Source organism: Lathyrus oleraceus, chromosome 2 (genome assembly GCF_024323335.1).
Source record: "Lathyrus oleraceus cultivar Zhongwan6 chromosome 2, CAAS_Psat_ZW6_1.0, whole genome shotgun sequence".
Classification (NCBI taxonomy): Eukaryota; Viridiplantae; Streptophyta; class Magnoliopsida; order Fabales; family Fabaceae; genus Lathyrus; species Lathyrus oleraceus.
In genome coordinates, this window is record NC_066580.1 from 338,148,238 (window position 1) to 338,164,116 (window position 15,879).

General features: G+C 37.9%; 1 protein-coding gene and 1 pseudogene across 8 annotated transcripts in view; both read right to left on the reverse strand.

The window, feature by feature from the left end:
- Positions 1-10: 10 nt before the first annotated feature.
- Positions 11-13,079, reverse strand: LOC127123123 (putative disease resistance protein RGA3; annotated as a pseudogene).
- Positions 13,080-13,429: 350 nt separating this feature from the next.
- Positions 13,430-15,879, reverse strand: part of LOC127119397 (DNA polymerase lambda) — a 30,846-nt gene continuing 28,396 nt past the window's right edge. For 3 of the 8 annotated variants that reach the window (XM_051049628.1, XM_051049632.1, XM_051049631.1), the window contains 2 exons: positions 13,951-14,035; positions 13,430-13,885 (listed from right to left, as the gene is read on the reverse strand). In XM_051049628.1, the coding sequence (XP_050905585.1) occupies positions 13,787-13,885; positions 13,951-14,035 (184 nt within the window). In that variant the 3' untranslated portion in view covers positions 13,430-13,786. Of the gene's footprint in view, positions 13,886-13,950; positions 14,036-14,283; positions 14,352-15,879 lie in introns of all 8 variants that reach the window. The other 5 variants (XM_051049627.1, XM_051049633.1, XM_051049629.1 and 2 more) reach the window with 2 other exon arrangements.

The following is a 15,879-nucleotide window of genomic DNA, read 5'->3' on the forward strand; positions in this document are numbered from 1 at the left end:
AAATTGATGCTCATTGACCAACAACATCAATTTGAGGGGGGATGTGAATAGGAATTAGTTTATTCATAGATTTAGGGTTTGTTCCTAGAATAAAGGAAACAAATCAGAAATTGATTTGTTCTCATTAAATGTAATTAATTCGTGTAATTACTTGTATAACCCTGTAACCTCTATATATACCAGAAATAATAATGAGAGAGGGATGAAACCTATTTTCCTGACATTCTGTAATCCAAAAAAATATTGTCGACCAACTAGTTAAGGATATGTTGGCCCAAGGCATAATCCAATATAGTAATAGTCCTTTTGCTTCTCCAACTATTTTGGTTAGGAAAAAGGACGGGTCTTGGCGTCTATTGTCGACTATAGGCGGTTGAATCAAAGCACGATGAAAGATCGTTTTCCTATTCCATTAATTAAAGATTTAATGGATGAGTTAGGGAGAGCTACCATTTTTTCTAAATTGGACTTATGATCCGGTTATCACCAAGTAAGGATGTCTGCAGGTGATGAATATAAAACAACCTTCAAAACTCATGAGGTTCATTTTGAGTATTTGGTGATGCCGTTTGGACTCACAGATGCCCCTGCTACTTTCCACTCCTTAATGAACCATGTTTTCCAAGACTTTTTGAGAAAAAAATTCATTATATTTTTTGATCATATTTTGGTTTATAGCAAAACCCTCAATTAACATGTAGATGACATTGTTCTAGCCAGTCATGATCTCAAGCTTGTTCAAAAAACTCAAAAAAATATGCTCCAAAGTCAGTTCAAGTTAAAGTTATTAGGAGATCTCAAATACTTTCTTGGATTGGAAATTGCACACCCAAACAAAAGGATTCACCTATGTCAAAATAAGTACATCTTTCAGTTGCTCATGGGCACAGGTTTCATAGATGCAAAACCACTATCACTTCCTATGGATCCTGGTGTATCTTTCAATGATGATGAAGGGCCATTACTTGAAGATGTCTCTCAGTATAGAAGAATTATTGGTAGATTATTGTACCTCACTATTTTCAGGCCTGACATTTCATATGTTTTGCATAAACTCGGTCACTACATGTCAAAACCAAGAAAGCCACACCTAAATGGGATCAATCACATCCTGCAGTACCTGAAAGGCACACCATGACAAGGAATACTGTTTTCCTCAAATCCTTCCCTGCATATTTCTGCTTATTCTGATGCAGATTGGGGAAGTTGTATCACAACCAGAAAATCCACCACAGGCTTTTGCATCTTCATTGGAGAATCACTAGTGGCTTGGAGATCCAAAAAGAAACCAACTGTCTTAAGATCATCAGCTAAAGCAGAATACAAGAAAATCCAACTGAAGCAGAGATCCAACTGAAGCAGCCAACTGTATCACAACAAGAAAATCCCCCACAGGCTTTTGCATCTTCACATCCGAGTTGTTATGGCTGAAACAGTTCCTAAGAACATTTGGCATCAATGTTCCATCATCTAAAGTATTATGTGATAACACATCACAGTTCAAATGGCAAGCAATCCAATGAGTCATGAAAGAGCCAAACACATTGATATAGATTGTCACTTCATTAGAAAACATGTGGATGCAGATTTCATCAAGTTGATACACATTCCATCCAAGTATCAAATGGCTGATCCACTCATTAAAGCTTTACCCAGAAACATTGGTATACACTGACATTGTCGACGTATATGTATTTATCATCATCATATATAATCATCAGAAAAAGCGTTTTAATTTTAATTTGGGTTAGCTTTTGAGTTCTATCTGATTCTATTAAATCTATCAAAATTTTCTTAACATTTTCTTGTAGCTGTTAATCTCCATTTCTCTCCCAAGACAATAACAATTGGCTCAAGTGCTTTCTCGACATATTGGTTTTCTTGGCATACATTACACTTTTTACTCTCTCTAAGTGTTTGATGTAAAGATCTACTTTAAGGTTCAATTTTTCTAGTTCATCCAAAAGTAACCTTATTTTTTCCAACAAAATACATGCTTAAAGTTCTCAAGGAAGTCATCTTTCCTATATGGAGGGGTAAACATAAGAGTGACTGATAACCCCTCAACGATTATCGTATGAGGGCTTTCAAGCATACTAAATTACTTGGCAGCTTTTGGAGATACTGACAGTAGTCCAAGTTAATTATCTGCAAATTCCACAACTTACACAAGGATTCTGGAAGACTATGGAAGTCACCCTTAGAAAGATTCATTTACCTTAGATATTTTAAATGACCAATTGAATATGGCAACATTTTTCTTCTCTCAAAGAAGTCAATCGCTCCTAAAGAATAACATTTGAATATATAAGGTGAAAGTTTATCATCATCAGCACTCACTTGAATTATACAAGTCTTCAAAGATTTGAAGTTGGGCAACCCAAGTGATGGTTTCTTTGATTTGGAGTCGTGAATCCTTGGAAGCACATTGAATATTTATTGTTGGGTCTTGGCTCCTTGAACATGTTATGTTATGGAATGCATGCTTCCACAAAAACAAACGTGCACTGAATCGACATCCTGAAATGACTTCAACCTATAATTTGAAAGATGGAAAATTCTTTCGAACATGTTAGGCATGTGATTGTCATTTTTAATGCAGCAAACCTCTTCTATAATAGATTGAGCTAGATCATGAAGATAAGTTCTCACCTTGTAAACTCCATAGTTTGTTTTCTAAGACATAGAGCCACTCTTTTTCTTCTCTTTTAAAACACAAAAGACTTCGTAATGCTATTGCGGCAAGAGGAACTCCCCTACACTTTTTTACTATTTCTTTCTATAGAAATATATTGTATATTTCATTGTGATAGGAACTATTACATTGTAAGGTATAAATATAATACAACAAGTTGTACTAACTTGTTAATAAACAGAGAAATAACTCCTTATAATTGCTGCTACCTAAATAAGGAAATAATAATAATAGAGAATAAATCTATTTACACCACTGTTTTGTAACAACTTAACAAATCATAATCAAATGATTATGATTTGATATGTGCTAATCTTCAACACTCCCCCTCAATCTGGGTGGTAGATGTCTATCATACCCAGATTGGATTTGATATTTTCATAAGTATTCCTTGGAAGAGCCTTGGTTAAGATATTTGCAGTTTGCTTGCATGATGGGACATGATCAATATTTATAATCTTCTAATCAATTTTTTCTTTAATGAAGTGTCGGTCAATTTCCACATGTTTTGTTCTATCATGTTGGACTGGGTTCTTTGCAATGCTTATAGCAGCTTTGTTATCACATAGTAACCTCACAGAATGGTTCACATGAATTTTGATTTCATCTAGCATGCTCTTAAGCCACATTCCTTCACAAATACCTAGGGCCATAGCTCTAAATTCTGCTTCTGCACTACTCCTCGCCACTACAGATTGTTTCTTGCTTCTCCAAGTTACTATGTCCCCCCACACAAATGAACAATAGTCTGTAGTCGATTTTCTGTCTGTGGAGCATCCTGCCCAATCTGAATCTGTATAAACTTCAATGTCCCTGTTTGAATTCCTCTTGAAGTGGAGGCCTCGGCCTGGTGTGCCTTTGAGATATTGGAGGATTTTATTCGCCATTTTCATGTTGGATTTGACATGTAGCGACTAGCCAAGCTTACAGTGAACCCAATGTCGGGCCTAGTGTGAGATAGGTAGATTAGTTTCCCAACTAAAATTTGATATCTATCTTTGTCGACTGGTGGACTTTCATCTTCTCTTCCTTTTATTTGTTCTATTGGTGTATTAGCTGCCTTGCACCCAAGCATTCCAGTTTCTTGAAGTAAGTCAAGGGTGTATTTCCTTTGTGATACATAGATACCATCCTTTGTTCGAGCAACTTCCATCCCTAAAAAATACTTCAGTTATCCCAAGTCCTTAACTTCAAATTCCTTTGCCAAGAGTCCCTTTAAATGATCAATTTGATCATAATCATTTCCTGTAATAACGATATCATCAAAATAAACAATAAACAAAGCTACCTTTCCTTCCATGGAGTGTTTAACAAACATAGTGTGATCTGATTGGCATTGGTTGAACCCGTCTTTCTTTATAACTCGAGTCAATCTATCAAACCACGCCCTTGGAGACTGCTTGAGGCCATAAAGGGATTTTCGGAGCCTGCACGCCATATTTGCGGTGCTGGATGATTCAAGTCCAGGAGGAATCTTCATATAAACTTCCTCTTCTAGGTCACCATTTAAGAAGGCATTCTTGATATCTAGTTGATGGAGTGGCCAATCTAAATTTGCAGCCAAAGAGAGAATAACTCTAACTGAGTTCAGTTTGGCCACCGGTGCAAAAGTCTCTTCATAGTCTAGTCCATATGATTGAGTAAATCCCTTTGCTACAAGTCGAGCTTTGTACAGATTTACACTCCCGTCTGCATTATACTTCATGGAGAATATCCATTTGCATCCTACCTGCTTCTTCCCTGATGGTAGGCTTGTGATCTCCCAAGTGCCATTCTTAATTAAGGCCTGAACCTCTTCAGTTACGGTTGCTGCCCATTCAGAATTTTGGAGTGCCTCATGGATGTTGCTTGGAATATGTGTATTGTCAAGGGCTGTTACAAACGTCTTGTAACTCTGGGACAATTTTCCATAAGATACAAATCTTTCAATGGGATGTTTAGTACACGATCTTACATTTTTTCTCAAAGAAATAGGAATATTAATGTCATCAACATTCACAAAGTTAGGAGCAGTATTACCTGAGGGAACGTCATTTTCTAGAGTCTTGGAGGTTTCTTGGTTCTGCCTTGGAGCTGTGCAGGACTCTATTCCCTTCTTGCTCTTCCTGGAGTACACTTTCACGTTTTCTGGTGCAGTTTCTGTTGTAGGGGCTGTAGTTTCTACTGCAATTTCCTCTACATTTTCTAACGTAGTTTCTTCTGGTCCATGTGTAGGTTCTGCAGTTTCTGTTGCATTTTCATTTGGTTTAGGTGTAGGTTTTGATGCCTCTGCAATGAGTTTGGGTTCAGTTAGCTCAAGTTCCAAAAGTTGGGATTCTACCACTTCAATTAGATAGATGTTCTCCCCCTGAATGCCAACTTTGGGATAATATGGTTGATTCTCAAAAAAAGTTACATCCATGATGTGGTAGAATTTTTTGTTTTGAGGTGAATAACATTTGTATCCCTTTTGGTGAGGAGAGTAGCCGAGGAATATGCATTTAATGGATTTCGGGTCAAGTTTACTGCGTTGGGGATCAAGATTATGGACAAAGGTTGTGCATCCAAATATTTTCAAAGGAATAGATGTAAGGATGCGATTGGTTGGGTATAAGGTTTGGAGAGTGGAGTAAGACGTATGAAAGTTAAGGATTCGGGAAGGCATTCTGTTTATTAGATAGGTTGCAGAGAGGACAGCTTCTCCCCAAAAATGGTTAGGGACATTTGTAGCTAGCATGAGAGATCGGGTTACTTCTAGGAGGTGTCTATTCTTTCTCTCGGCAACCCCGTTCTGCTGAGGTGTACCCACACATGAGGTTTGATGTATTATTCCATGTTGCATAAAGTATGAGCTTAGTGCAGAATTATAGTACTCACGGCCATTATCACTCCTAAGCACTCTAATCTTGCTTTGAAATTATGTTTGCACCATGGTATGGAAACATTCAAATATTCTACCAACTTCCGATTTGTCTTTCATAAGGTAGACCCAAGTGATCCGTGTGTGGTCATCAATAAAGGTGACAAACCATCTTGATCCAGTTACATTTCTGACTCGCGATGGTCCCCATACATCACTATGAATAACATAAAACGGTTGGGAAGGTTTATAGGGTTGAGGTGGGTGGGGGATGCGTGTATGTTTGGACAATTGACAAATTTCACATTGAAACAACTTCTGATTTTTATTGAATACTTTAGGAAGCATTTTTTTCAAGTACATAAAATTTGGGTGACCTAGTCTATAGTGCCACAGCATTGCAGAATTTTCACTACATGCAGAAACTACAGCGCAAGAGGTTGCCTCGGATTCTGGTTTAGATGCTTCAGCCTGAAGGATATAGAGTCCAGCACATTCTTTAGCATTGCCAATCATCCTCCCCGACTCCAAAATCTGAAATTCACACAGGTTAGGAAAGAATTTAGTGATACACTTCAAATCCTTTGTAAGTTTACTGATGGACAGCAAGTTACAATCAAGTTTAGGCACATACAGTACTGAACTAAGAGTAATATTTTGTGAAATAATGACTGAAAATTTACCCATGACCTTAGAAAGGGTACCATCAGCAATTCGAACAGTCGAATTATTTTGACATGGAGAATAGCTATCAAAGACAGTCAAATCTCCAGTCATGTGATCAGATGCTCCTGAGTCAATAATCCATGAATTTTGTTTTCCCATGCTAGTGTTTAGAGCATGAAAAAGATTACCTTTTTGTGCCACAGTAGCTGTACCAATTGTTTGTTGAAGCATTTTTTGTAAGGCTTCCATTTGCTCCTTGTTGAATGGTGATGAGTGAGAATTTACCTCAGTTGTGTTCCCCCTGTTGTCCCGGTTTTTAGTCCATTTTAGCTTTGATGGATTTCCATGAATGATCCAGCATGTCTCCTTGGTATGACCCGGTTTCTTGCAGTGGTCACACCAAGGCCGAGTTTTCTTTTGGAAAGAACGATGATCTCCCCTTGCTGCCATTGCAGATCCTTCTATAGATGGGACTGCATTGGATTTTCTAAGCATCACTTTTCTCCTGCTCTCTTCTCTTCGTATTTCCGAGAATGCTTCTCGAATTTTTGGAAGAGGTTTGGTTCCAAGGACTCTCCCACGAACTTCATTAAGTTCTGTGTTCAAACCTAATAGAAATTTGTAGACTCTATCTTTCTCCACCAATTCTTTGTACTTCTTTTTGTCCTCCGTGCAACTCCATTCAACTTCATCATATACATCCAGTTGTTGCCAGTGACGATTGAGACTATTAAAGTACTTTGTGACTGAGCGGTCATCTTGACGCAAATCATGGAGTATGCTCTTGATTTCAAAAATTGCATACGTATTATCGACATTAGAGTAGGTTTCCTTTACGGCATCCCACATCTCTTTGGCAGTGTCATAGTACATGAATTTTTCTCCAATTTCATTTGTCATGGTGTTTAGCAGCCATGACATTACTAGACTGTTTTCTAGTTGCCATTTTTCGAGGTTTGAATCCCCCTTTTTTGGACACTTGGAGTCTCCTGTGATATAACCTTCCTTCCCTTTTCCTTGAAGGTAGATTTTGACTGAGTGCACCCATTGATTGTAATTCTGGTCATTCAATTTGTGACCAGTGATAGGAAGAGCATGTCCTTCAACCAAATTGTTGGCTGAATTTTCTGTTTTAGTATCTGCCATGGGTGGTGCTCAAGATTTAGGGATGGTTCAGATCTTGTGCTTTGATACCATATAGAAATATATTGTATATTTCATTGTGATAGGAACTATTACATTGTAAGGTATAAATAGGATACAACAAGTTGTACTAACTTGTTAATAAACAGAGAAATAACTCCCTATAATTGCTACTACCTAAATAAGGAAATAATAATAATAGAGAATAAATCTATTTACACCATTGTTTTGTAACATTTTAACAAATCATAATCAAATAATTATGATTTGATATGTGCTTATCTTCAACTTTCCCTATGATCATAAGCTCTGCCCGTTCAGCGTCATTTGTTCCAAAGGCTCGTTGTTTAAACAATTCCCAACAATCAGTCTCACATAGCATTGATAAATTATAAGGTGGCATTGTTCCCACGATTGCTGCAACCTTTGGAAGACGAGTGGTGACCAAAGTTGAAGTACCTTTTCCCCCACATGTCAATACTGTTGAATAAACTTTAATGTTAGAGTTAATGGGTTTTAATAATAAGTTAATGGAGAGATTTGGAAGGTCAAGAGACAGTGGGAAAATTAAGAGTATTTACTATTTATCATAATTAGTAGAATAGCTAAAGTTTTTTTTGTATGTATAAAGTCCAAAATTGCATTCTAATAATAACAGAAGTTTATAAAACTACTCGCTTCTTCTGTCAAATTGGCATCAGAGCTAATGGCAAATATGATGAATCAAATGTCGTTGCCACGACTAACGAAGTTAAATTACGAAAACTGGAGTATCCAAATGAAAGCTCTTCTCGGATCTCTAGACGCGTGGGAGGTGACCAAAGATGGGTTTGAAGAACCAACAGATACTGAGGGATATACGGCAGCTCAAAACAAGGCGTTGAAAGAGACGCGATCGAAGGATAAAACGGCACTTTACATGCTGTTTAGGGCTGTTGATGAATCAGGCTTCAAAAAGATTGTCGGTTCGACTACGTCGAAAGAAGCGTGGGACACGCTAGAGAAAGTGTTCAAAGGAGCAAATCGAGTAAAGCAAGTTCGACTCCAAACACTTCATGGCGAATTGGAGAGGATGCAGATGAAAAAGTCAGAAAATATATCTGACTACATTACGCGTGTACAAAAGGTGGTGAACCAACTCACCAGAAATGGCGAAACAGTAACTGATGCACGAGTTGTCGAAAAGATTTTGAGATCTTTAACAGATAAATTTGAGAATATTGTGTGTGCAATAGAAGAGTCAAAGGACCTTTCGACGCTCGCAGTCGAAGAGCTCGATGGTTCCCTCGAAGCACACGAACAACGAAAGATGAAAAAGAAGGAAGAAGGAGTAGAGGACGCAAATCAAACCAAGGAGCAAATCAAAGACGAAAAGGTACTCTTTTCTCAAAATTTTCGAGGAAAAGGACGTGGTCGAGGAGGACGTGACAGTGGTCGAAGTGGTAGAGGCAGCAACTTCGACAGAGGACAGTCGAGTCAGCAAAATTGGCGTGGCAGAGGACGTGGTCAAAGAGGTGGTAGGTCGAACCATTCCAACTTTGAATGCTACAAGTGTGGGAAGTATGGCCATTATGCGAAGGATTGTAACTCATTCAAATGCTATAACTGTGATAAAGTGGGACATCTTGCAAAAGATTGTCGAATCGAAAAGAAGGTAGAAGAAACAACCAATCTAACCTTGGAAGCTGAAGCAAATGAAGGTTTTCTCTTGATGGCTCAAAATGAGATCAACACAAATGACAATGTTTGGTATCTTGACTCAGGAGCAAGTAACCATATGTGTGGTCACAAACACCTGTTTAAAGAAATGAGAAAGATTGAAGATGGAAATGTGTCTTTCGGAGATGCATCGAAAGTGAAGGTCGAAGGCAAAGGAACGATTCGTTACCTGCAGAAGGATGGGTTGATTGGATCAATTCAAGATGTTTATTATGTACCAAATCTTAAGACCAACATCTTGAGTTTGGGACAACTTAAAGAAAAAGGTTATTCGATACTTATGAAAGAACGGATACTGTATTTGAAGGACAAGCTGGGACATCTGATTGCTCGTGTTGAAATGGAGAGAAATCGAATGTACAAACTGAATCTGATAAACGTTCGAGAAAAATGTTTACAAGTAAATGTCGAAGACAAAGCGTCACTATGGCATCTACGCTTTGGTCATCTACATCATGCTGGTTTAAAAAGGTTGGCGAAAAGGAACATGGTGCATGGACTACCAGATATGGATTATGAAGGAAAGTTCTGTGAAGAATGTGTGCTGAGCAAACAAACAAGAACTTCATTTCAAAAGAAGGCAGAATATCAAGCTAAGCATATCCTTGATTTGATTCACACCGACATATGTGGGCCAATCACGCCAGAATCCTTCAGTAGCAAAAGGTACTTTATTTCCTTTATCGACGATTACTCACGGAAGACATGGGTTTATTTCTTGAAAGAAAAGTCTGAAGCATTCGAGGTGTTCAAAAGGTTCAAAGTAATGGTGGAGAAGGAGACCGACAGACACATTAAAGCAATTCGATCAGATAGAGGTGGTGAGTATACTTCGACAGCTTTTATGAAGTATTGTGAAGAGCAGGGTATAAGGAGATTTCTAACTGCAGCATACTCACCTTAACAAAATGGGGTGGCTGAAAGGAAGAATCGAACAGTCCTTGACATGGTTCGTTCAATGCTTAAAAGCAAGAACATGCTAAAGGAATTTTGGGCAGAAGTTGTACAATGTGCTATTTATGTTCAAAATCGATGTCCACATTCGAAGTTAGAAGATCAAACACCACAAGAAGCGTGGAGCGGACAGAAGCCAACAGTCTCTCATCTCAAAGTATTTGGAAGTGTTGCTTATGCACACGTACCAGATCAACGAAGAACGAAACTTGAAGACAAAAGTCAGAAATACATACTCATTGGGTATGATGAGAAAACAAAAGGGTACAAGCTATTTGATCCCATAAGAAAGAAGGTGATAGTGAGTAGAGACGTTCGAATAAACGAAGCAAGTAAGTGGGACTAGAACAGTTCGATAGAAGCTGTTGTCGAAGTTGAAGAACCATTTGTCGCTGTACCATCAAACATTTCGACAACACTTGAAGATTCTGACGATGAAGATGAACCTACACAACCCAGAATGCGAAGTTTGCAAGATCTGTATGATTCGACAAGTGAAGTGCACCTTGTATGTCTCCTGGCAGATGCTGAAAACATCAGTTTTGAAGAAGCAGTACGAGACAAGAAGTGGAAAAGTGCCATGGACGAAGAGATGAGGGCGATTAACCACAATAACACTTGGGAGCTAGTTGAATTGCCAAAAGGTAGTCAACCCATTGGTGTAAAGTGGGTATTCAAGAAAAAGATGAACGCTCAAGGAGAAATAGAACGATACAAAGCGAGACTTGTTGCGAAGGGATACAAACAGAAAGCAGGAGTTGATTATGACGAAGTATTTGCACCTGTTGCAAGAATGGAGACAATTCGATTACTCATATCTCAAGCTACTCAATTCAAATGGCCAATATTTCAAATGAATGTCAAAACAACTTTTCTGAATGGTGTACTCGAAGAAGAAGTCTATGTCGAACAACCACTCGGGTACATGAAAGCTGGAGAAGAGAAGAAGGTACTGAAATTGAAGAAAGCGCTATATGGGCTGAAGCAAGCACCGCGGGCATGGAACACACGTATCGACACATATTTCAAGGAGAACGGGTTCGAGCAATGTCCGTATGAACATGCCCTCTATGTGAAGAAAAAAGGAATGAATGTATTACTTGTTGCTCTCTATGTTGATGATCTTATTTTTCTGGGCAGTAATGATGAGATGATAGAAGAATTCAAAAGCACAATAACACGTGAATTCGAGATGACAGATTTAGGCCTGATGAGATTCTTTCTTGGTCTGGAAGTTCGACAAGAAGAAACAGGAATCTTCATTTCACAAGAAAAATATGCAAAAGAAATCTTGAAAAGATATAAGATGGAAATCTGTAATCCGGCTTCGACGCCAATGGAACCAGGAACAAAACTGTCAAAATTTGATGGAGGAGAACGTGTCGAAACAGGAAAATATCGAAGTTTGGTAGGAAGTCTTCGCTACCTCACATGTACAAGACCAAATATCTCACTAAGTGTAGGCATTGTAAGTCGATTCATGGAGGAGCCAGTGTACACACATTGGAAAGCATTAAAGCGAATTCTGAGGTACATCCAAGGAACAGTGTCACTTGGGATGTTCTACTCGAATTCAGACAAATACAAGCTGGTTGGTTACTCTGACAGTGATTGGTGCGGAGACATAGATGATCGAAAAAGCACTTCTAGATATGTGTTTTTCATGGGAAATACTGCATTTACTTGGCTTTCAAAAAAGCAGCCAATAGTAACTCTTTCGACGTGTGAAGCAGAATATGTAGCAGCATCCTGGTGCGTTTGTCATGCAATATGGCTCAGAAGATTGATGAGTAAAATGGAGCTAGAACAGAACGATGCTACAATAATACACGTTGACAACAGGTCAGCAATTGAGTTAGCAAAGAATCCAGTAAACCATGAAAGGAGCAAACACATTGACGTTCGCTTTCACTTTATTCGAGAACACGTGAAGGAAGGAAATGTCGAATTGAAGCATGTAGCAAGTAAGGACCAAGCAGCAGACATTTTCACAAAACCACTATCAAAAGAAATCTTCGACAGAGGCAAGAAGTTGATAGGCATGATGAATAGAAGAAACATTTAAGTTTACAGAGGAGTTTTGTTGAATAAACTTTAATGTTAGAGTTAATGGGTTTTAATAATAAGTTAATGGAGAGATTTGGAAGGTCAAGAGACAGTGGGAAAATTAAGAGTATTTACTATTTATCATAATTAGTAGAATAGCTAAAGTTTTTTTTATGTATAAAGTCCAAAATTGCATTCTAATAATAACAGAAGTTTATAAAACTACTCGCTTCTTCTGTCAAATACAGATTTCAACCTCTGCCAATTTCCTTGTTCATCATCCCACAAATCATACAAAACAAAAAATATCTTTTCCTTTGTAGTAAATCGAGAAGTCTTCTTTGTAGTGGCTCTTATGTTGATTCTATAATGGCATTTATTATTCTCTTGAAACTGAAGTCTTCAGAAACACATTCCCAAAGTCTTAGTTCAAAGTGATCGACTATCCTCTCATGATTGAAGATAAGTTGGGCCAGTGTTGTTTTTCCAAGTCCGCCTAGACCAACGGTTGGATAGACAGATAAATCCTCAAAAGCGGAAGCATCACCAACCAAAAGGCTATAACTTTATCATCATCTTCATCTCTTCCATAAACCTGAGGTTGAGTACTGATTGAAGTGGTTTGGCGCCAGTCAAGGACGTCACTCATACCCTCTTCATTTTCTTAGAAATTTTGTAACGAAAAGCAACATGTTTGTGATGAAAAGAGGATAAGAAAGAGGTTTCTACCTTATTGGAAAGGCTTCCCTTGACTCCTTCATACTTCAAAGCTTGAGTGGCACACTCGTCCAAGATGTCATCAAGGACGTGAGCAGCACCTTCGAGCTTATGCAGCCAGTAATTGATAGCACAGTGAGTGAATTGTTTCTCTTCAACGTCTTCAAGTGTAGCTTTAATTGTAGTGAGCAAACTTGAAAGACTATTAAATTATTGATCGAAATCCAATAATAGGTCAAGCTCTTTGTTAACAAGTGAGCTCAAATTGTGAAGCAAAAGTTCAAGCACAGCCTCAGCCATGTTGTAACTTTTGAAGATCCAAACAGTAGTTTCATCCAAGTCTACATGGTTATAATTACTCATAAAAACTGTCATGTAATGACCGATTTAGAGACTCAATAAAATATAAGGCTTTAAATTGGTCCCTGGAGAGGAGAGACTGAAACAATTTGATCATTAAATTGGTCTCTAAACAGCAAATTTTTGTTTTAGATCTTATGAATGTGTTTTCAAAGGACTGTTGACTGGAAAGAATTATTGAACATTCAAGTAAAACATGGTAAATATCACTTTGTTTAATTTAACTTTCCTAGCCTTTAGGCTCGCAAGACTTCGAGGGAATACAAATATATCATGAAAAAATTCAAGTAAAAACATGGTAAATATCTGGAACACTTGGAAAACTGAATAGGATCAGCATATTTTAACACTCATTCTTCATTTTGATCCAATCTCACTATGTTTCAAAGTGTAGTCATAACGTTAAACTTAATACATTTTAAACAAAGCCCGGAAACAAAAACAGCATTCATCCTATTGATCTATTTTTGTGTACACGATCTTTTGAAGATGACGCCAGAATCGTAATCTGGTATCCTTCCTACATATATATTTACAAAGCATTGGATTTCAGAGCCCACCAAAATCAAGCTAGACACCACTTCCCAGTATCGCAAGACGACGCTGTATCTCATACTTCTAGAAGACTAACCAAACTATTCCGGTATTTAGAGATTTCTTTCATGTGGTTCAAGCCAAGGAAAACCCAGGAAATCAAACACCTCCCTTTCGGTATATAATTTCATATTTGCAGTACCTTTTGTGCCCTGCAAAATCAAGTGAATCAGAATATAATCGTTTTAATCTTTTTCGTAATTAGAAAAGGCCATACCCGTTTGCCACCAGAGCCTTGAATAGCTGGAAACAACCCTGTATCATCAAGCCTAAATCCTTTAGATTCTGCTTGCAGCCTCAACCTGCACCCGAACACCCAAAAGGAGGAAAAGCAACATAACTCGCCAACTATTGATCTTAAAGAAATCAATGAAATAGATAAACACCTGATATTCCATCAAATTTCTAACAGAAAGTATGAATACGGAAGCATCCATTTTTTAAATAAGGAAGATGAAAATGCAATATTGGTAGCTTTTTTTGGAAAGATATCTATTTCTTTCAGCCACAATGACAATGGAAAGTTCAGTTCAAAAGGAAGCAAGCATACCTCCTATTTAATACATCATTTCCGGTCCAAGCTACAAGTCCGAAAGCATATATGTCTCTTGGGTATACCTGCCAATACATTAATCCATCACATGCACTTCTCAAATGTCCATAAATAATAAGTCTGGACTAAGCAACAAACTACAACGAAAAATATGAACAATAGAGTATCACATTTACATTTTACCACGGTATTCGATGATTAATTGGTAAGTATTTTGACAAAACGAGAGAAATTGAAAAACACTACAAAAGTATGAACTGAAGTATCATATAAAAAAGCATGCAACTACAACTCTACAACAATATTTACAATGCTATATATGTCAGAAGGAAAACGAAATAAGAAACTTTTTTGACTACCAGCAGCCTTCATCAGTCATTCTATGAAGAGACTGTTGGTGATTTTAGTATCATCAATGTAATTTTAGTAGTAATGTGATTTATTATAGGCCGATGCAATTATACGTTAAAGCTTGGAAACGAGTTAGGGGTAGTGCGAAGTGCACGCTCGTCGAGTCAACGTATAATTGAATGCGAATAATTGAAATGGGATTCCAACGTTCGAAATTTTCTTTTGAATTTCGAATCCTTTCCCAACCGACGTAACCGTTTCTAAACAGTTGCGTCTTTTCGGTTTCTGTTATTGATCTCCTATATAAGGAGTCATTTGGCCTCAATTTTAAAAGACATAACGAAACCAAACTTTCTCTCTACATTCCTGAACATTTCTTTTTGCCAGAAACAAATTGTTCTTCAAGAATTATCCCCACAAAGATTTCGTGAACCCAGGCAAGAATAGGGTCGAAATACTTTGTTCGGAAAGTGTACGAACACGATTCTTCGAAGTTATCCAGGATTATCATACCCAATTTTCTAACAAACGAACAAAGTATTTTCTGATAATCATGGCTGGAGGAAGCACCGTCAAGGAGATGACTACAAACTTCGGAAAATTGGACAAGTTTCAAGGACAAGACTTCAGGCGTTGGCAAAAGAAGATGCATTTCATGTTGACAACGTTGAAGGTGGTGCACGTCCTGTCTACACCGATTCCAGAACTTCTGGAGGAAGACACGGTTGAAAATCTGAGACGTAGATCAAAATGGGAGAACGACGACTACATATGCAGAGGGCACATTCTTAACGGTATGTCTGATCCCTTATTTGATATTTATCAAAACATAGAATCTGCAAAGGAATTGTGGGATTGTCTCGAATCCAAGTACATGGCAGAGGACTCATCCAGTAAAAAGTTCTTGGTAACCGATTTCAACAATTACAAAATGGTTGAATCGAGGTCTGTCATGGAACAATTCAATGAACTCCTCCGAATCCTTGGACAGTTCACACAACATGGATTGAAGATGGATGAAACAATATCTGTCTCAAGCATCATAGACAAGTTGCCTCCTTCGTGGAAGGATTTCAAACACAATCTGAAGCATGGAAAAGACGAATTGTCTTTGATCCAACTTGGAAGTCACTTGCGCATAGAAGAATCTCTAAGAGCGCATGAGGATGACAAAGGAAAAGGAAAAGAAATTGCTGGACCCTCGGTTAATATGGTCGAAGAGGGTGGTAAGAACGGTAACAA